This window comes from Simochromis diagramma, unplaced genomic scaffold (assembly GCF_900408965.1).
Source record: "Simochromis diagramma unplaced genomic scaffold, fSimDia1.1 OVJJ01000487.1, whole genome shotgun sequence".
Lineage (NCBI taxonomy): Eukaryota > Metazoa > Chordata > Actinopteri > Cichliformes > Cichlidae > Simochromis > Simochromis diagramma.
The window spans coordinates 2,596,388-2,615,947 of NW_024387305.1; the positions used below are offsets into that span (position 1 = coordinate 2,596,388).

The window sequence follows — 19,560 nt, forward strand, 5'->3', positions numbered from 1 at the left end:
GACTGCGCTCTTCTGGACAGAGATCTCCGATGTTATTCCCGGGATCTGCTGGAGCCACTCGCCTAGCTTGGGAGTCACCGCACCTAGTGCTCCGATTACCACGGGGACCACCGTTACCTTCACCCTCCACATCCTCTCGAGCTCTTCTCTGAGCCCTTGGTATTTCTCCAGCTTCTCGTGTTCCTTCTTCCTGATATTGCTGTCATTCGGAACCGCTACATCGATCACTACGGCCGTCTTCTTCTGTTTGTCTACCACCACTATGTCCGGTTGGTTAGCCACCACCATTTTGTCCGTCTGTATCTGGAAGTCCCACAGGATCTTAGCTCGGTCATTCTCCACCACCCTTGGGGGCATCTCCCATTTTGACCTCGGGACTTCCAGGTTATACTCGGCACAGATGTTCCTGTACACTATGCCGGCCACTTGGTTATGGCGTTCCATGTATGCCTTGCCTGCTAGCATCTTGCACCCTGCTGTTATGTGCTGGATTGTCTCTGGGGCATCTTTACACAGCCTGCACCTGGGGTCTTGCCTGGTGTGATAGACCCCAGCCTCTATGGATCTTGTACTCAGAGCTTGTTCTTGTGCTGCCATGATTAGTGCCTCTGTGCTGTCTTTCAGTCCAGCTTTGTCCAGCCACTGGTAGGATTTCTGGATATCAGCCACCTCCTCTATCTGCCGGTGGTACATACCGTGCAGGGGCCTGTCCTTCCATGATGGTTCCTCGTCTCCCTCCTCTTTCTTGGGTTTCTGCTGCCTGAGGTATTCACTGAGCACTCGGTCAGTTGGGGCCATCTTCCCAATGTATTCTTGGATGTTCGTTGTCTCATCCTGGACTGTGGTGCTGACACTCACCAGTCCCCGGCCCCCTTCCTTCCGCTTAGCGTACAGCCTCAGGGTGCTGGACTTGGGGTGAAACCCTCCATGCATGGTAAGGAGCTTTCTTGTCTTTATGTCAGTGGCTTCTATCTCCTCCTTTGGCCAGCCTATTACCCCAGCAGGGTACCTGATCACGGGCAGGGCGTACGTGTTGATGGCCCGGATCTGTTCTTACCATTCAGCTGACTCCTCAGGACTTGCCTGACCCTCTGCAGGTACTTGGTGGTTGCAGCCTTTCTAGCGGCCTCTTCATGGTTCCCATTTGCCTGCGGGATCCCCAGGTACTTGTAACTGTCCTCTATGTCTGCAATGTTGCCTTCTGGTAGTTCAATCCCCTCAGTTCTGACTACCTTCCCTCTCTTTGTTACCATCCGACTACACTTCTCCAGTCCAAACGACATTCCAATGTCATTGCTGTATAGCCTGGTAGTGTGGATCAGTGATATATATATATATATATATATATATATATATATATATATATATATATATATATTGCAACTAAAAAAACTTAACAACCCATCTCTCTGCAACACATATGTTTTACTGTTCTGTTTTTTGTGTTTATTCTTCTTCAGACCTATGGAAAGCAAACCACTGTGTTGAGCTACAAACAACAAAGTTCCTGTAACATCTATGAAGACATGACCACAACAGAAGAAATCTACTGTGATGAAAATTTACATGAAACCAATAGAAGATGAATAGAGTTTGCAACTGTGGTCCAAGCTTTCAAAATCTACTCTGCTATGATAAAATTCAGGAAAATCATAAATGCAAATTATCAACAGTGTAAGTGAGTGAGTGTAAAGTGTATAAATTATATAAAGTGTATAAATAAGCAAAGCAAAATTAAGCAAGATATGTGGGCAAATAATGATTAGTTTAACAGTCAAACAGTCTTTGTTCGTTTCTTTGTTTGTTTGTTTCTTTGTTTGTTTCTCTGTTTGTTTGTTTGTTTGTTAGCAGACCAATATCATGAGCTTTAATATTCTTTAATCTTCTTCAGAAGAGCCAAAATAATCAACTTCCTTCAAGGTCACACTTTAAGTGTCACAGTGAGCCCCCTGCTGGTGAGTTAGTGCAACACGAAATACAGGTCGGCGTATACCAAAGTTACAGATGTATTAGGGAGCGAATATACCACATAATTTGTTGTTTAGAAAGAAAATTTAATTATTTATTGTATTATTTTCCAAAATATACAGAATGCTTTCTAAAACAGATGAATCAATATCACTTCCTATTGCAAAATGGGAAGCGGATTTATCAACTTAGACCAAAACTTATGGTCTCAGATATCGGAGTTGGACGTCCGATTGGGATCTGAAATGTGGGGCCTCCCTGCTGCTGCGGAGTCGGGAGCGGTCTGCTTGTCTCCACCCCAGGGAAAAGGGTGACACCTCCTGGGTCTGGGTGCAGTTTCCTCCTCTAGGGGCAAGGGTACCTAGACCGGGGATATAGAGTACGTTTGGGGAGGGTGATTGTGTGTACAGTGTCTACTTATGTCTGTCTCCACGTTGGGTGAGTGCTGAGTACTTGCATATGTTGCATGGCGGGGCAGATGGATGTTTGTATCTGTGTGTGCCCGTTTGTCTGTGTCAATATGTCAGGTTGGGTATTAGACACCACCTCTCTAGGGACATCTCAGGCCCTCCATGGTATGGAGGCCTATTTCCCTTGACCACTCCCCCTGCCAGTGGCTGACGCCCTCAGACATCGGTGCATTAGTGGTTCCTGGTATCCGGGGCTGCGTGCTCAGGTATGCACTGGTTCACTCCCGGTGGCTGCTTGTCAGGGCCTGGCGCCTGTGGCTCGGTCAGGCCCCTTCGGGTGGTGGGGTGCCCTTGGCCTCTGGGCCTGGGGCTCGGTCCACTCTGGCACACCAGGCTGCCATTGGAGCTCATGTGCACGACACTGCAACCCCCTCTGGCTTCTGCTCCACGGCTGCTGGGTGACCCCTCATCTGGGGCTCTCCTCAGCTCTTTCCGGGAGAGTAGCACGGTTGCCCCTCCATTGGTCTTTCTTGGTCTCTTGTGCTCTGAGGGTCTCTGGATGTCTGGATCTCCTCCATACCTGCTTCATGCTCTGGAGGACGGGGCTATGGCTCCCCACACCCTCTAGCGGATCGTTACATGAAGGAACCTTTTGAATACAAGCGCACTCATGCTCACAGGTGTACACACGGGTGCTCGCAGATACAAATTACACCCTTTTTGGCTCCTACCTCAAAGCACACTGTGCGCTGTCGATCTTACAGGCTGCACAATAATATTCAATATTAAGTATTTACTGTTATATTCAAATAGATTGTCATGATGATGTTGTTTATTAAATTGCTCTCTTTTTTGCTTGTTTTCTCTTCTTTTTTTTCTCTCTCAGCAGGTGATTGATATATATATATATATATATATATATATATATATATATATATATATATATATATATATATATATATATATATATATATACACACACATATTTTTTGTCCCCCCACCTCTTTTTTGTTTTGTGCTCTTTATCACCGTTCCTCTTCCCCGCTGTTTTTCTTTCCCTCCCTCTCTTTCTTTCTCCCTTCCCTTTCCCCCATGTCTGTCCCCTATGTCAGCGGTCCCCAACCCCTGGGCCTCGGACTGGTACCGGTCCGTGAGTCGTTTGGTACCGGACCGCGAGAGTTGAGGCTCAGGTGTGTATGGTTTTGAGGGTTTTTATCGGTTTTCAGGGTTATTTTGTTATCGTTTTTATCGTTAACTCGGTTTTCCTGGGTCTTTTCACGTGTGTTATGAATAAATCTTCTTTTTTTCGGTACCGGTACTAGTTTTATTTTGTTGTATTTATCCACGACACCTTAAAGGCCGGTCCGTGAAAATATTGTCGAGCATAAACCGGTCCGTGGCGCAAAAAAGGTTGGGGACCTCTGCCCTATGTAACAACTGAAAATAAAATAAAATAAACAATAAAAACAAAGGTCAATCAAATGGGCCAATATAGCAAGGCCGGGATGGTCCACTTGGTAAAGTGAATCCTTTGGGCATCTTTCTTGGCCTTTAGACAATAATTCTGATGGCAAAAGATCCAAGGTCAAGGTCAAATTTATTTATATAGCACTTTTCAAACAGCCGATGCTGCACAAAGTGCTTAACAATATAAAAATGCCATTAAAAAGCAACAATGTAATACAATAATAACAATAAAAAACAATAATAGGACAATAAAATAATTAAAACAATAACTAAACTAATTCAAATAAGACCAAAATGCTTGGGTCATAGTGTGTTAAAAGCCAGGGCATAGAAATGTGTCTTTAGTAATGATTTAAATTGCTCAAGTGTTTGTGCAGATCCCAGACTATTCCAAAGTCTGGGACCTGCCACAGAGAAGGATCTATCACCACGGGATTTGAGATTAGTCCGTGGGATGGACAGCATTAGTTTTGAGCTAGACCTCGTGGTTTTTCCTGGAGCATAGGCAGAGAGGAGCTCCAAACGGGACAGGCGGGGGGAAAAAAGAAAAGAAAGAAAATTAAATTTTTCAATTGGACAAAAGATGATTTAGAATCTTTCTGTGAAATTGTGAAATGACTGTAGCAGAAAGCATGTCACAGCATGTAACTGTAAAATATAAAAAATTACGTAGCAGATATTTCACACTAGCCATAGTGCTAAACTTTTTGCTAACATTTTAGGCATTAAACACCAGAGAGTCTTCTGTTTTGAAGCTTTGAAGATGTGTAGAGGAGCCACAGTATCCAGAGTTTTACAAAGTGATGCATTTACTTGACGTCCACACAAAATCAGATAAAAAAATAACTATTCAGATAGAACATTTAAGTAAAAGCCACGAGAATGATAGATTCTAAACATAAAGCTGGTTTTTGAGTTTCCAGTTAGAGCGTACAAGGCTAAGTGTCAGCCTTTCATCCCTTAGTAATAGTAGTATCACCTTGTCACATAGTTATATACATATAGGAAAGCTTCACATCTGTGTTTCCACACACAGTGTGAGTAGGCCAGAGACATCCAGGGTGTTGGATAGATAGGCATTGGGTGCCTGGTGTTCGTCTCTGTGAGGTAGGGAGGTGACAGCATGGTCGTAATTCTCCTGGTTTCAAGGATAAACCGAGCTAAACGTATATGCATGTGAGATAATGTGATGGCAACATGTAAGAGTTGTGGAATATCTTTTTCTGTGTGTTGTACATAAGAGATCAGTGTGGCATCCATTTTCAGAGACCACTTTGGCATTTGACCAGAGTGCAATCTCCATGTTGCAACGTGTGATTAAACCCATTCAAAAAATACCCTCACCAGGTGTTTGTAGTTTATTTTAAAATTTTCACACCACCTCCCCAGCCCTGTGCTTCAACGATTCTGAAAATTAGTGCGACTCATGGCTGTTCTTTCAATCTAATATAGTCCTCCTGCTTTAAACAGGCTTCTGTAAGGGAGAATAAACAAATATGGTGATCAATTATTAAAACATTTCCAAAGCACAATTAGCAGATTAATATTGCTTTCGTATTAATACATGATAAGATAAGATAAAACTTTATTAATCCCTCGGGTGGGTTCCTCTGGGAAATTCGGTATGAGTAATAATAAAAAGAAATTATAAACCTCAAATGGGTCATTTTTCTGTACTGAAGGTGTTGGATTTTCAATTCTTTAAGTATAGCTTCCAAAATATACTTAAATAATTTTTGTGAATTTTTCATTGTGCTGTTTATGTAATACTTCTAAATACTTTCACCACTAGATGGCATATGTCAGCTATTAGACAAATAATTGAAACGCCTTTAAAGGAAGGGCCATCTAAAATGTTCCATCCCCTATGTGCTGACAGTCTAGTTCTGCCTGAAATGACCACTGTGTGCTCATAATTCTATTTAGATGAGCCAAAGGAAAGATGTGGAGCCTTCATAACCTGCTGTTTACCCTCTGCAGTAAGTTGTTTAAATGACTAGATAAGTGAACATACAAAGATTAAAGGCAGGTGTAGATTAAGTAGTACATTTATCTGTTTTAGAATTATGGAGCACACTCCGCCACACACTCTGTTGGGTTTGTTTATTTCTTATAAAAAAGCACTTACATTACTCGTATGAAAGCTGACAAAGCATAATGTTTTCACATTATTTCTACAGTTGTTCTGAGATGTGTGACCACCGCAGTGGAGGTGATCCATGTGACTGGATATTTGGGGAGTATGGTTAAAGTTTTCTGCTCCTATGATGAGGGTTATGAATCATATGAAAAGTACCTGTGCAAGAATGACTGTGGCAGTTATGATGTTCTTATTACAACATCAAATCCAGTGATAAACAAATACGGGATCCATGATGACAAAACCACACGAATCTTCACAGCAACCATCTCTGATCTTCATTCGGAGGATGCTGGGAAATACTGGTGTGGGGTGACCAGAACTGGAAGCGATATCTACACTGAAGTCAAGCTGGAATTAGTCCGAGGTAAATAAAGGCTTGACAAACTTTAATTGTACATTGAATGTGAATACAATTCATAATGAGTGAAGTTGAAGGTAATGACAACAGTTTCAGGATAATAGTATTAGTAGATAAAGAAGTCTTAAATAGAAATGTGACCGTTGACATCATTGGGAGGGGGGGGGGTCAAATGTCAATGTGTACAGAAGAGCAGAGGTGGGAAGTAGCTGTACTTAAGTACAATAAGGTGCACTTAAATAAGTTGAATCTGCACTTCAACTTTTACTGGAGTATTTTTCAACACTAGTTGACACTCTTTACTTTTACCACCTCTGAAGAACAGTAACAACACTGTAAATACACCTACACGACATATACATACAAATACATTTACAAATACAAATAAATTTAAACTGTCATAGAAGCATAGTAGCTGTTGGGAAAAAAATGCAACTTTATAAAACATCTTACAAAGTTTTATAATGTGATTGCACTGAAAATGATTTAAGAATTTAAAGTCTGAAAACTGTAAATTCAGGATAGAAAGGGTGATGGCTGAGAGCATACCTATATGTAAAAAGAGTCTGAATGACGTGAAAATACAAACCTGTCTCTTCTAGCTATTCTGTAGCAGTAGCACATCTTCTGATATTCTTTACTTTCTCGACAGACAGCTGCTGTGACACTGTGACCAAAATCCAAAGTTATGAGGGATACTCTGAGTCCATTAGTTGTCCGTATGAGTCTCAGTACCAGAACAGCCTGAAGTACATCTGCAGAGGAACACGGCCCTCCACATGTCTGCAGCAGGCACTGATCACCTCTGACACCAAATCAAATGGACGATTCACACTTGATGATGACAAAGTGTCAGGAACATTCACAGTGAACATTAACAATTTGACTCAAAATGATTCAGGGTCATACCTCTGTGGTGTCCACAGAAACTCTAAACTGGACATTTTCACTTATGTTGAGCTGGAAGTCCAAGGTGAGAGGTCTTAGTTATACCTCATTACATCAGCCCTAAGATGGCACTGGTTTCTGTCAAACATTCTCCAAGAAAGTTTAATATTTTTTGAGTATTGAATATCTTTTGTCTTTCAATCTGACAGAGTGGTGCTGTCTCAACTCAATTAAAATAAATGGCACAGTAGGACATCCACTAACGCTGCGGTGTCCTTATCCTGCACAAAACTGGGATTACAAGAAGCTTTTCTGTAAGGGAGACCATCGCAACAATTGCACAAGCGTAACCAGTCAAAGGAGGTTCACATTGCAAGATGATGCTTATTCCAACTCTTTCTTGGTGAGGATCACAGAGCTGGAAGCAGCCGATGCTGGGACATACTGGTGTGGATCAGACTCACAGTGGAGAGTTGGAAACTACACAAAGATTCAACTGTCAGTGGGTAAGATGAACATGTGTAGATGTGGACAAAGTGAATTGAGCTGTAAATTCCTCCTTTTGGTCCCCTCTGTACAAACACGGGCTGTTGTTGGCAGTTCTAATGTCATTAGAAAATAAAAAAAACAATTATAATGGGTTTCACACTACGAATAGAATAGGTGCACAGAATAGTGACAAAACAATACTACACAGAGCAAGAAATGTTGGGCCCTGTTGGTTTCCTGACTAGTTATTGATCTCTTTCTTTGATTAGTTAAACTAATCAAACTTCTATAGAACTGTAATCTGTGGCTATTTTGCCTTTGTTAAAATATCTATCTGCTAGATAAGCAGGCATAACAGGCATAAGATGTAAAATATGAATAAAACAACATATTTACAGCTATACTAGCACCATTTCTATGTTCTCTTATCTGACATGTGAAAAATAGTTGCATAGCATTCACACGAAACAAACTTCTGCTAAAATAGAAGTGCCAAAAACAAAATGTGTTGCTGCCTTTGACACAGAGATAACATCTTCTTGCCCAAATAATAAAGCCAACCCTTTTTTTCATGCAAAGCTTATCAGATATTGAACCTATCTGCTTGTTAAATTATCTAGGTTTATGTGCTAAAAAAAAGGTTCACAGACTTCTTAGCACGATATCTGCATGTAGCCGCCCCCTCCCCCAAGGCTCATGGGTATCATGGAGGATTGTTGTCATAAACCCTGCAACTGCTTGTTCGTCACATAGGCAGGAAACATAAGCTTGAAAACCACAAGCCAGCAGCTTGTAAAGTATAGTGTATGGTTTCACACAGCTCTGAATATTTTGAATATATATTACAAACTGTTTTCAACAGCCGATAACTTTCTTACTTACAGCTTCTACCTGGTGAGCCGCTCCTGGCAGCGTTGGGGGGAGATATTCTTACACCTTGTTTTAGCTCATCTTATCAAATCATTATCCATACCACTACTGTACACTGTATGCAAAAACTAAATAGAGAAAAGTTGTTTAAACAAAACAGTTTTAAAAATCATGAAATTATCATTTCACAACTTGCAGCACATTAAAGCCAGTAATTGCAACAGATAGTCTAATCCTTAATCCAATTGAAATGTCATGGTGGGATCTGAGAGCTGTGCATAAATAAATCCCTGCAAACCTGAATGAACTGAAGCAAAAGAAGAGTGGGCCAATATTGCTCCACAATCATCAGTCATACAGAAAACAATTACTTCCAAGTTCTTGCTGCTCAGGTTTGTTCTACAAGCTATATAATCAAGCCATATACTTAGCTTTTCACAGCATTGCTAAGAGTCTTGTTTGCAACTGAGCATGAAGTCTTTGAACTGGTGCTGGTGATCATAAGGGCTGCTTATTCTAGTCACTAATACCTGTCCTTCTACATCAACCTTTACATCAGCAGTTCCTCTCCTCTATTCTCTTCTTCTCTTCTATTTAACTCCAGTCAAACAGCATATCTCAGTGACTTAATATACCATGTTATAGTACAATGTTGTACAATATGTTGGATATTTTGTTATAAGAAGTAAGTAGCTATAAATCTGAAGTAAATTGAGTGAATAGCTTCAGTGTGATTCAAAACTGTGAACCGGTCAACTGACATATGAATGCTACCAAGCACAGAGGCCTGTTGCTATGTGGACTTAAACTAAATTAGCTAAGTATTTTTCCTCTGGCAGTCTTTCTGCAGCACACCACCACTGAAAATTTTACGACTATATTGGAAATCGTAGGACCAAATTCAACAGATGTCCCCGTTAAGTCTATTAAAGGTAAACTATGTTTCCACATTATGGTAAACATTTGGTATTGGTCCTGAAATTGATGTATTTTTTTACTCTGTTCTGTTTTGGCTTCTGTTTTTCAGATGCCACAGTCTATGTGGTTTTTGCTGCACGCTCTGTGCTGCTACTGCTACTGTTGTGTGCCCTGGTTATAGTTCATAAGTACAAATATTACAAATTGAAAGGTATTTTTTAATCATAACATACCCATAGCATTCACAACAGACCAATGCACTGAAATTTTCATGCAAAAAAGGCATAAAACTTTCTTATGGCGTGTGTATTCAGAAGCTGAAGTCCCCATAAGCAGACATCCACCCAAGGCAGCAGAGGAAGAGGAACTGAGTGCAGCAAATGTACAAAAGATAAAGTCCATCGTCTGTCATAAATCCTATTACAAATGCCCTCCACTATTCTTTGCTTAACAGTGTTTTCTTTCTTCTTTTTTCTTTTCCCTCACTAACCAACTAGTCCCATCAGATGACCACTCATGTCTGAGCTTGCCTCATCAGTGCTGGAGCCAACCCAGCCAACACTGGGCAAGAGGTAGTATCTGGTTAGACACCATGTTTCTATTATTTTCAGGCCTTAGAATACAATGAACTCGGTTTTATCTGAATTTAGAAGCAGGAAATAAGAGGTCATCCAGGCCTGTATGCCATTAAGAAATTCCTGCAGTTTAACTAATAGATGTGTATCATACAGCTTCAAAGACAGATAAGCTGGGTATCAAATATATTTGTGCATTAAAAGCGTCCAAACAAGGGATACAAATGTATTGCACAGAAAACAATTTACGTTATACTTGAAATTAGTGCTGTCAGCGTTAATTTCATTAAAATGACGTTAACACCATAACTGCATTAACACGGTAAATCTCTGTTAGCCCCTCGCACACGGATCGCCGCGTGCGAGGGGCTGCACGGCGCTAACGCGTTAACGAGCTAACTGCTCTAACACGTTAACACCCTGCAGCCCTTGCACGGGGCGATCTGCTGTTTGCTCTTTGTTGGTTCTTCTTTAAATTTCTGGAAATCATGAATTTTTGGTGTGCACGAAAAGGCAGACCTTAAAACAGCATTGTGCCTTTTAGCACAGTGAGCAAGAGATGGGTCAAACTGGAAAAAATCACAACACAACAGAAGATACTGTTGAAATAAAAATTTCTAATAAGAAAAACAGTTAAACAGTGCCAGTACTAGATTATTCTGTTTGACAGTAGCAGCACAATTTAATATACAATTACTGAAATCGTTTGTAATCCCCACTAGTTTTATTGTTGTGAAATGGTTGTTCTTGATTTATTTAATGTTCATCTCCTATTTTTTCTGATATGTTTGTCTTCATTTGTATTATTTGATATAACTTAAATGATGTGCCCTACATGTGACATTTTCACATACCTGTGACACTTTAAAAAAACCCAAATTGTAAATTATCTACAAAAGTCAATAATTTCATCTGTATTTGTGCTATTCTTGCTGTCCTGGGACTGTTTCATTAGGCCAATAGCTTTTGGATGAGGAGTATATCCAAATACTGCCTTCACCAGAATTTCATCCTGATATGTCTCATATTGTGCGTGCCGGGGACATGCTGAGTCCGCGTTTTCATCAAAGGCAGATGCAGCCAGAAGCTACTGCACAACTGCAGGTGGCTCTCATCCAGGAGACAAGGCAACAACAGATCCAGATACATGTGCAGTCCATGAGCAGATAAATTACACCTCCACAGGAGGCAATACGTCATATTATACACCTTGTGTTTACATATATATTAGTGAACGTCTGTACTGTTATAACAGGTCAACTGTTGGATGAAAATCGAAAGATTTTAGAGCTGGGCTAAGTCTTCAATGTTTCAAAATCCTAACAACGCCCCTGTTGCACAGCCACGAATTTATATGTACTATGCGTACAAAGCAACTCATCAGTGTATTTTTGGATGTGCTATCATGGTTTGGGGCCTTATTTCAGCAGTGGTGTTGGAGATTTTGTCAAAATTGCCACTGAAAGTTTTTTTGTTTGTTTGTTTGTTGTGTATTTAGATTTAGAATTTCTAAAGATGTGCTGCATATAACCTGCCTAAAACTTTGGAGTTGCTGTTTTAAAATAAAGTGCCAAAAGTCTCCCTCTACCAAGAAAATGATTTAATTATCATTTGCCCCCTTTTTTTTCCAAAAATATTTGGAACTACTATGTACCACGAGGGATAAAGTTCCCTCTTTTGCATTTTATTGTTTCTCCAAATTAACCATCATGTTTTAACTAGAGATGGCACAATACCACTTTTTTATGTCCGATACCGATACCGATATCATAAATTTGGATATCTGCCGATACCGATATGAATCCGATAGTGTGTGTTTTTTAATCAATAAAACCGTTTTTTTATATATTGCTGCATTTTGTATAAGTTCATACTCAAGTTTAAATAAACAACAACACTAAAGCTATTCTGTTATACCTGTATGTAAAAAATACACTGCACCCAAAATATTTCATAGTTCAGCAAAACTGATCAATCTAATAAACTTAAACCTACTTGTAATGAACCGCTGGTCTGTACCATAAGTCATCCTTGCGGGGGTTGTATGAACTGTATGCGCAGTCACACTAAGGACAGATGTGCTCAGAGACATGCCCCGTAACGTGTATGGAGCAGTCTGTCGTGGCAGGAATAAGTTGTACAAAGTCCATGTAAGTTACGATAATACTTTGATAAGTATGATAAGTGTGTTTCTAATGTAAGGTATGTTGCTGCGTTTGTATTGTGAGCTATCTGAAAACCTTTTTATTCTGTACTTCCGTTTCTTACATCCATGTGCTATTTTTTAGCTAGACATGTGTGTCATGCAAGCTAGCAGCACCCCATGAGAAACGGGCCGAAGTGTTTAAGTGTTTACCGGAGTTTTGCACCCTTGGCAAGCAGACTGAGGTATGTGATGAGAGGTGATCTGTTGTTATATTTTATTTAACCGAACTGCGTAACCCCTTGATGCTGTTTGAAGTAACCCCTTTTGTTTTATTTAATCTGTGACTGTATATCTCAGAATTACTTGTTTGAACTTGCCTGAATTAACTTAAGCTCATTGTTGTTATTGCTCATTGTTATAGTTCAAAAAGTACTGTACGGGTATCAATTTTTTCTTATTTTATAGTTTTCACGGTGCTCAATGAGCTGTGTGTGGAGAGGAAATAAATGGCTGCACCCGTTAGAGACTCTTCTGTCGTTCTTGATGCCAAGGGCTGCTACACTACTCAATCCTTCCTATTCTGGTATTTTAAAGAGTAAGCAACCTAACTAATAGGGTTCTAAAACTCCCAGCAAAAAAAAATAGGGAACCACCCCCCACCCTCCACCTCATGATGCTTAATCGACATCATCAACTTTAATTTGATGCAGTGTGGGAAAAAAAATGCACAGAAATAAATTATTTTTCAAGAAATAATTAAATAGATTCAACATCTTTCTACTACAGAATTGCAGACTGCACAGATCGTATCTTCCCAAAGGAAAAAGTAGTATAGCTAACTAGGGTATATTAGACTTAACAGTTACTATATACAGTAATGGACTTCTATACATTTTACATCAGATTAAAACTTTGGGTGTAAGATTCAGAAAATTATTTATTAAAAGCTAGACATTTTAAATGAGAATAAGAAAGAAAAGTATGTCTTTGTGCCCCCTTTTCCCTGTTAATGCCCTATCGGCCCCCCTGGCTAAACTTTGCTAGATCCGCCCCTGCACAGTTACCAGCTGTCAACTAGAAAAGGATCCTGGTCTAGAAAGTAATATTAAATAAATTCTAACAACAGCTTATCAAGGTTAAACATGCTGCTGTTGTTCAGCCGCTGGTTTCCTCTTTCTGGCACGAAGTGGGCCAAAAACAAAGAAGAGAGACGGACTCACGACAGAAAAGCCGATCAGCTGATCATTAAGCAGTTTCATGATTGAAGTAGCAGCAAGAAGAGGCAGTCACTCCATATATTGGTTGTTAAGCTTAACGTGGGAATGTTTTACTAACATTCAGAGATGAACTTACACACTTGCTTTACTTCTCTCTGGGATAGCTTTCTCAGAGATGAAACGCTGGATTGGTAGGGAGGCTACACACAGCCGCTCATTCACGTGAGCACACTGCTCCGAGGTGCTATGGTTATGAGCCGAGTTATGCGGTGTTGCAAGTTTTGTGAGGTGCTTTTTTGATATTTAATGGATCGGATTACATTTTTTATTTCTCTCCGATATCCGATCCAGTAATTTATGTCAGTATCGGGCCGATACCGATACCTAATATCGGATCGGTCCATCTCTAGTTTTAACGTAATAATTTCACAAATAATCATCATCTTGAGAACAGGAAGAGCCAAGGATGCTCTTCGTGGACCACAGCTCAAGCTCAACACCATAACCCCAGACATCCTCGACACCAAACTGGACCACCTGCTCCTGGATCAAAGGCTTCCTCACCACCGTCCTGAATCAGAAAGTCCCCCCACATACCACCCCTTCCCACTCACCACAGCAGCAATGGTCTGAATAATCCTCATCACTCAGGCCACTCATATGACTCTATACTCAGATCAAATCCTTTGCACTACTTCCAAGCACTCCTCTTGATTGCATATATTGCATATATTTCACCAGTTTGTTATTTATTCCTGTTGTCTTACTATTTATACTTTATTCCTGCACCCAGCCTGGAGCACCCATAATTTTGTTGTAAATGTACAATGACAATAAAAGGTTATTATATTATATTATATTATATTATATTATATTATATTATATTATATTTAGCAACTAAACAACAAATTCTGTATACTATACTACAGAGATTTAAAATGGTTCTCTTCTGGTATACGCTGAATTGGTCCCAGAGTTCTATTATTTTGTTGTTTGACTGATACTAGCATTTGATGATTAGCCGTGTCATCTGAGCCAACATGTGTAACTAGGCAACATCAAACAAACAAACCTACAGCTTGGTCCGGACTGTTAATGTTAGTGCTGCTACTTTTTATTTGGGACTAAATCTGCTTTAATCAGTCCAAATAAATCGCGTCTTTTTTCTTGCAGGCCATTTGAATTATTTAGAAAAAATGTGCTCGGATGTTGTAGTATCACGGCCTCACTATGACAGCAGAGCTGTAGCTCAGGGGGTCCCGGAGAAAGATCACCTTGTAGCGGCCCCACAGCCGTCCTCGGGCTTAGCCACAGCAGGGTACCGCTCGGCTAAATACACCCCGACTGAATGGTTCTCCAACTACCAAAGCTTACTTCAGCAAGCCGGTACCGACTGCCACGAAGCTACGAGCCTCCAGCGAGAGTCCAGAACTTTGTACCAAGACACCGATGCATCCACTTTTAAGACACAGGCCGAGGGAACGCGTCGTCTGGGAGAGAGACTACAAGAGATCCACTACTGGAAGTCTGAGCTGCAGCGGCACATCGAGCAGCTGCTGGCCGACACGGAGTCACTGGTGGCGCTGAAGACGCGGCTGGAGAAGGCGCTGGATGCCACCGAGATTCCCTATGCTATCGCCACAGACAATCTGAACTGCAGGGCGAGAAGGCTGGGAGCTGACCTGGTCAGAGACACTGTGGAGGAAGAGTTGTTCAAGGTGATAGACAATATTTCATGATCCAAAATAATATCGCCTAAGTGTGGGCTTGCAAAAATCTGAACGTATAATTATAATTATAAGTGAAATTTGTATTTGGATACATTTTCTCAAAAATGTATTTAATTTGATATTTGACCAATTACTGCTAATGGGATATTTTAGACACATTGATATTTTATTTTGGAATAATGCTTTTCAAGTTAAAGGGAAAGAATCGCACCTAAGTTAATGACAAATGTGAACTAGTGTGATCTTATCAACTGGCAGTGGCAGATTTCACCTCAACAAACTAAGAATGTCTGCTTTTTCTTGTCTTCGGTGATATTTAAACATATTTGAACTGATCTTAGCTCTTACTGTAATATTTTCAGAGTAAAACGTTTAATAATGAGATCCAGCAGATGGCAGTAACACATTAACCAGTAAGATGACTCTGTCTTTTGCAGGAAGTGGACTTGATCAGGAGTGTCCAGGCTCTTCTGAAGAGAACTACAGCTCAGGTTGTCAGTCAAATCAAGTAAGTTTGAAACTCTGTTTACTCGGAGTAAAACTGCATAACACGTAGAATTTCATAACATGAAATATTTATATAACTATAAACAGAAACTTTTATTTCATGTGTGTCTGTGCATCAGGTTGAACAGAGAAGCCAAGCACACTTTAGAGATGGACTGGTCTGATAAGTACCAGGCCTACCATTTTGATGACCACAGCGGAAGACACAGTAACATGAGTTCAGATACGCAGCACCATCCCAGCTCAGCTGCCATGCAAGAACAGTGAGTTTGAGCAGCTGGAGATATTACATAAACCTAAAAAAAACGAGAAACAGTCCTGATAACTTTTTTCACTTGCTGCAGGGTGTCCAGCCACCCATCATGGACGAAGTTTACACAAGACAGCCTGTTCAAGGCCGTGCAGGAGGAACAGGCTACCAACAGTCTCAGGTTAGAGCACATACTAGTTCATATACTGCAGCAGAATCTGAAACTGATCCTGGTTCATTATTTATTATTTGCTTTAAACAAATGGAATCCTTGTGTGTTAGATTGCTGGTAGAGCAGGTGCTGCAGGACACAGCTGAGGATCTGAGAGTCCAGTGCTCCAGTGTTGACCGAGCCTTCAGCGAACGCTGTGTGGAGCTGAATGAGGCCAAGACACAGCTCAATATGCAGCTCAAACAGGTGGATAAACTGACAGACAGAGTAAATGACTGGTTATTAGTTGATGATTGATTGTATTATCTCATGTGTAGATCTTGGAGCAAATTGGTGCCCAGGAGAAAAACATCGTGGCTCTGCAGCAGGCCATTCACAACAAAGAAGCTCCACTGCGAGTAGCTCAGTCCAGACTTTACCTTCGCTCCCTCAGACCCAACATGGAGCTGTGCAGGGATGAACCCCAACTCAGGTATGCATGCACAAAACAATAAACTGCTTTGTCTTTCTCACTGCTCTGATTTTTTGCTTCTGTCTGTAGTTTGGAAGGGGAGGTGAAGCAGATTGATGCCACTCTGGCATCTCTACAGCAGAAGCTGAGCAAAGCCAGAGAGTCCCTGTCTCGTCTGGAGGAGTCACGCATGGCGTTGGAGAAAGACATCAACTGCAAAACCCACTCACTGTTCATCGACAGGGAAAAGTGCATGACTCACCGTAAACGATACCCGACCACTTCAGCACTGTCAGGATACTGAAAGGTTCAACACGTCTTTGTTTGGCTCTGTTAGTTTTTGTGTTGCTGTAATTAGTAATAAACAAATAAATAAATCATGTGTACAAGAGAGCCTGAAACCTTATATTGAAAAAAAATTACATTTCAGTTCCTTTTCATAGCCACAATATTCTTTATTCATTCACGTATTCTAAAAAGATTGACAATATGTGGCTCGAACAGAACTACTTTGAAGTACAAGTGTTAAAAACTGCTGCATCAGAGGAAAACCCATAACTACAGGCAATGTACGTAACAGGTGTACAGCTGGGAGAAGACAGGCTAAACAACAAATATAAGATTAGGTCATAGTTTAATGTAAATATGCACTTCTGAGACATGGTTATGACCGATATAAAGATGACTTTTTACATTTAGTACTAAAGGCATTAATATGACCAGATATTTGATCACAGTTTTGTATACTGTTCGGTTTGTTTTGGTTCTGTCCTTTTAGCGTTCATAAGTAAAACACATATCTTCTGTCTCAGGGATATCTTCATACACATGATCACCATCATCATTATCATAGATGTGCCAGTTGTTCCGCTCCTCAGAAGAATCCAAATTGAAACACGCCTCAACAGCTTGGTTTTCATAAGTCTAAAAAACAAATAGAAGGAAAGATTACAATGACGAAGGAAACTCGCAGTGAAATTCAGAGGTCACAATAAGATGGACACGTGGCATAACAATTTCTTGATGATAACATATTTCTTTGGCCCACTAGCACCAGGTGCATCTATTTCTCTGATTTTTTTTAGCCTAAATTGAGTAAATAGGAGTCTACAGAAATGTAATATTGAAATAATGTACACATTTTAGAGGACATGGTGGGAAGATGTTCCTGAGAATAAACGTAACATTTACAGGACTACTGTCAAAGCAAGCTAAATCGCCAGTACGGTGCAGCAAACATTGCATTTTCGAAATGCTTCTGATACTGTCTCGTGTATTTTCCTCTCACATGATCCTTAAGCTTTACTTCTCCTGCTTCTTCAGTGTTTATCGTGATTCTGTTCATGGCGATGTCAGCTGCTGGAGCAACACAGAAAACAATAAATTAAAGTGCTTGTGTGTGGACAAATCTATATATGTGTTTGTGTGCATATGTGTGTTTTACCTCTCACTTTGGTGCATTTATAAACCTTGATCCAAGCCACTGTCGGTATCAGCATTATAACCAGAGGTGCGGGCAGAAAGTAAACCAGAATGTGAATTGCTGCAGGAAAAGAAATATTTAAGAGAATAAAATCTGCACAGAAGTATCATAATATCCACATATCATATGTCCCAGTCTAAACAGCAGAAATAGCACCAAATCTCTAGACTGATCAGCATTTGGTACCTTGTGTTCCTTATTTCATTAATAGTTAAATGAGCACTCTTTTTTTATAATCACAAATCATTGAAATTTTGAATGCATGAGGATTTACATCACGTTTAAGTCCCTTTAACCCAAAAGAAAAAGAGCTATCTAGGAGAACATAAATCTTACTGTACAGCAACATTTCTTTTCTCACCTTTGACTTGAAGCTCAACAGCAGAGAAAACATCTCGTCCACTGTTTCTTTGGACACCACAAAGGTATAAACCAGAATCCCTTCTGGTCAGTCTGGTAATGCTCACTGTAAATTTTCCTAACACTGTGTCATCATCAAGTCTGAATCGTCCATTTTCTTTGTTGTCAGAGGTGATCAGTGCCTGCTGCAGACATGTGGAGGGCCGTGTTCCTCTGCAGATGTACTTCAGGCTGTTCTGGTACTCAGACTCGTAAGGACAACTGATGGTCACTGAATCTTCTTTATAGCTTTTTATTTTGGTCACACTGTTACAGCAGCTGTCTGTCAGAAAGATAAACATCAAAAATTGTCACAAGCTAGAAATACAGACTAAGTAAATGCAAAGAAAAAGATGTCAAAAAACTAAAACAAGTTTCACATTTAATTTTATCCTGTCATCCAAAGATGTGTGCTGACTCTTATCTAAGCAACATGCTTATATCTGTACTGTATTACTTTTTATTTTTGTGTGTATCCTTTGCTTCCTTCCATGTTTCACAATGAAAGAGAAACCTCTGTTTCATCGTGACACATGGAGTGCAGAAAGGTCAAATGTTGCTCAAATGTTGTTCATGCTGACGAGTGTCACTAATGTAAGTGCAAAAAAAATTTGTCAATGCTTTTTTTTGAAAACCTTCTCCAGTGTGCTCTAGCTACTTTTGACAAATCCATCTGTTGTCAGAGAACCCCCCCCCCCAAAACTACAACATACTAAATAATTATATAAGGTCATTTTATTTACCTTGCCCAACATCCACTGTGACTTCAGCGTAGATGTCATTTCCAAATAAGGAGATGCCACACCAGTATTCCCCTGCATCCCTTTTCTGCAAGTTGAAGATCGTCACAGTGAAGATTTGAGCCTTTGTGTCATCGTAGATGGAGTATTTTTGGTTTTTTGGTTGTGTCGTCATGATAAGAACATCACTCTTGCCACAGTTTGACTTGCACAGGTACTTCTCGGAAGATTGAAATCCCGTCTTATAGGAACAAGAAACATTAACATCTGCCCCCTCATATCCAGACACACGGATCACCCCTGCTGTGCTGGTGACGCAGCTCAGAGAAACTGTAAACAGAAGAAAACAGTGTTAGGTACAGACAGGGACAGCTGGTAT

General features: G+C 40.3%; 3 protein-coding genes across 5 annotated transcripts; 2 read left to right on the forward strand and 1 right to left on the reverse strand.

Annotated features, from left to right (window-relative positions):
• Positions 1 to 5,551: 5,551 nt before the first annotated feature.
• LOC120716980 (polymeric immunoglobulin receptor-like) lies at positions 5,552 to 11,888 on the forward strand. 2 transcript variants are annotated; one of them, XM_040004742.1, is made up of 8 exons: positions 5,552 to 5,824; positions 6,026 to 6,352; positions 6,999 to 7,319; positions 7,444 to 7,740; positions 9,433 to 9,722; positions 9,826 to 9,893; positions 10,009 to 10,083; positions 11,042 to 11,888. In XM_040004742.1, exons 1-5 carry the CDS (start codon positions 5,788 to 5,790, stop codon positions 9,570 to 9,572), a joined length of 1,122 nt encoding a protein of 373 aa, XP_039860676.1. In that variant the 5' UTR covers positions 5,552 to 5,787; the 3' UTR covers positions 9,573 to 9,722; positions 9,826 to 9,893; positions 10,009 to 10,083; positions 11,042 to 11,888. The 2 variants fall into 2 exon arrangements, with proteins under 2 accessions (XP_039860676.1, XP_039860675.1); XM_040004741.1 differs by having other exon boundaries at positions 9,826 to 11,888.
• A 2,607-nt stretch (positions 11,889 to 14,495) lies between these two features.
• On the forward strand, positions 14,496 to 17,971 carry tekt4 (tektin 4). The gene is made up of 7 exons (XM_040004735.1): positions 14,496 to 15,167; positions 15,617 to 15,687; positions 15,806 to 15,949; positions 16,031 to 16,117; positions 16,219 to 16,354; positions 16,426 to 16,580; positions 16,650 to 17,971. The coding sequence occupies exons 1-7, from the start codon at positions 14,646 to 14,648 to the stop codon at positions 16,861 to 16,863; spliced, it is 1,329 nt and encodes a 442-aa protein (XP_039860669.1). The 5' UTR covers positions 14,496 to 14,645; the 3' UTR covers positions 16,864 to 17,971.
• On the reverse strand, positions 17,302 to 19,529 carry LOC120716981 (polymeric immunoglobulin receptor-like). 2 transcript variants are annotated; one of them, XM_040004744.1, is made up of 5 exons: positions 19,185 to 19,529; positions 18,404 to 18,724; positions 18,004 to 18,102; positions 17,848 to 17,915; positions 17,302 to 17,483 (listed from the first exon to the last, which is right to left on the reverse strand). In XM_040004744.1, exons 1-5 carry the CDS (start codon positions 19,354 to 19,356, stop codon positions 17,334 to 17,336), a joined length of 810 nt encoding a protein of 269 aa, XP_039860678.1. In that variant the 5' UTR covers positions 19,357 to 19,529; the 3' UTR covers positions 17,302 to 17,333. The 2 variants fall into 2 exon arrangements, with proteins under 2 accessions (XP_039860678.1, XP_039860677.1); XM_040004743.1 differs by having other exon boundaries at positions 17,848 to 17,918; positions 19,185 to 19,528.
• Positions 19,530 to 19,560: the final 31 nt, after the last annotated feature.

Bases quoted from the DNA above. Each gene is read 5' to 3' on its own strand.
- LOC120716980 (XM_040004741.1), top strand. From the start codon at position 5,788: ATGTGGAGCCTTCATAACCTGCTGTTTACCCTCTGCA. The intron at 6,353-6,998 runs GTAAATAAAGGC...CTTTCTCGACAG, and splicing joins CAAGCTGGAATTAGTCCGAG to ACAGCTGCTGTGACACTGTG. The intron at 7,320-7,443 runs GTGAGAGGTCTT...TCAATCTGACAG, and splicing joins TGTTGAGCTGGAAGTCCAAG to AGTGGTGCTGTCTCAACTCA.
- tekt4 (XM_040004735.1), top strand. From the start codon at position 14,646: ATGTGCTCGGATGTTGTAGTATCACGGCCTCACTATGACAGCAGAGCT. The intron at 15,168-15,616 runs GTGATAGACAAT...TGTCTTTTGCAG, and splicing joins TGGAGGAAGAGTTGTTCAAG to GAAGTGGACTTGATCAGGAG. The intron at 15,688-15,805 runs GTAAGTTTGAAA...TCTGTGCATCAG, and splicing joins CAGGTTGTCAGTCAAATCAA to GTTGAACAGAGAAGCCAAGC.
- LOC120716981 (XM_040004743.1), bottom strand. From the start codon at position 19,356: ATGACGACACAACCAAAAAACCAAAAATACTCCATCTACGATGACACA. The intron at 18,103-18,403 runs GTGAGAAAAGAA...CTTTTCCTGCAG, and splicing joins TGTTGAGCTTCAAGTCAAAG to CAATTCACATTCTGGTTTAC. The intron at 17,919-18,003 runs GTAAAACACACA...GTGTTGCTCCAG, and splicing joins TAAATGCACCAAAGTGAGAG to CAGCTGACATCGCCATGAAC.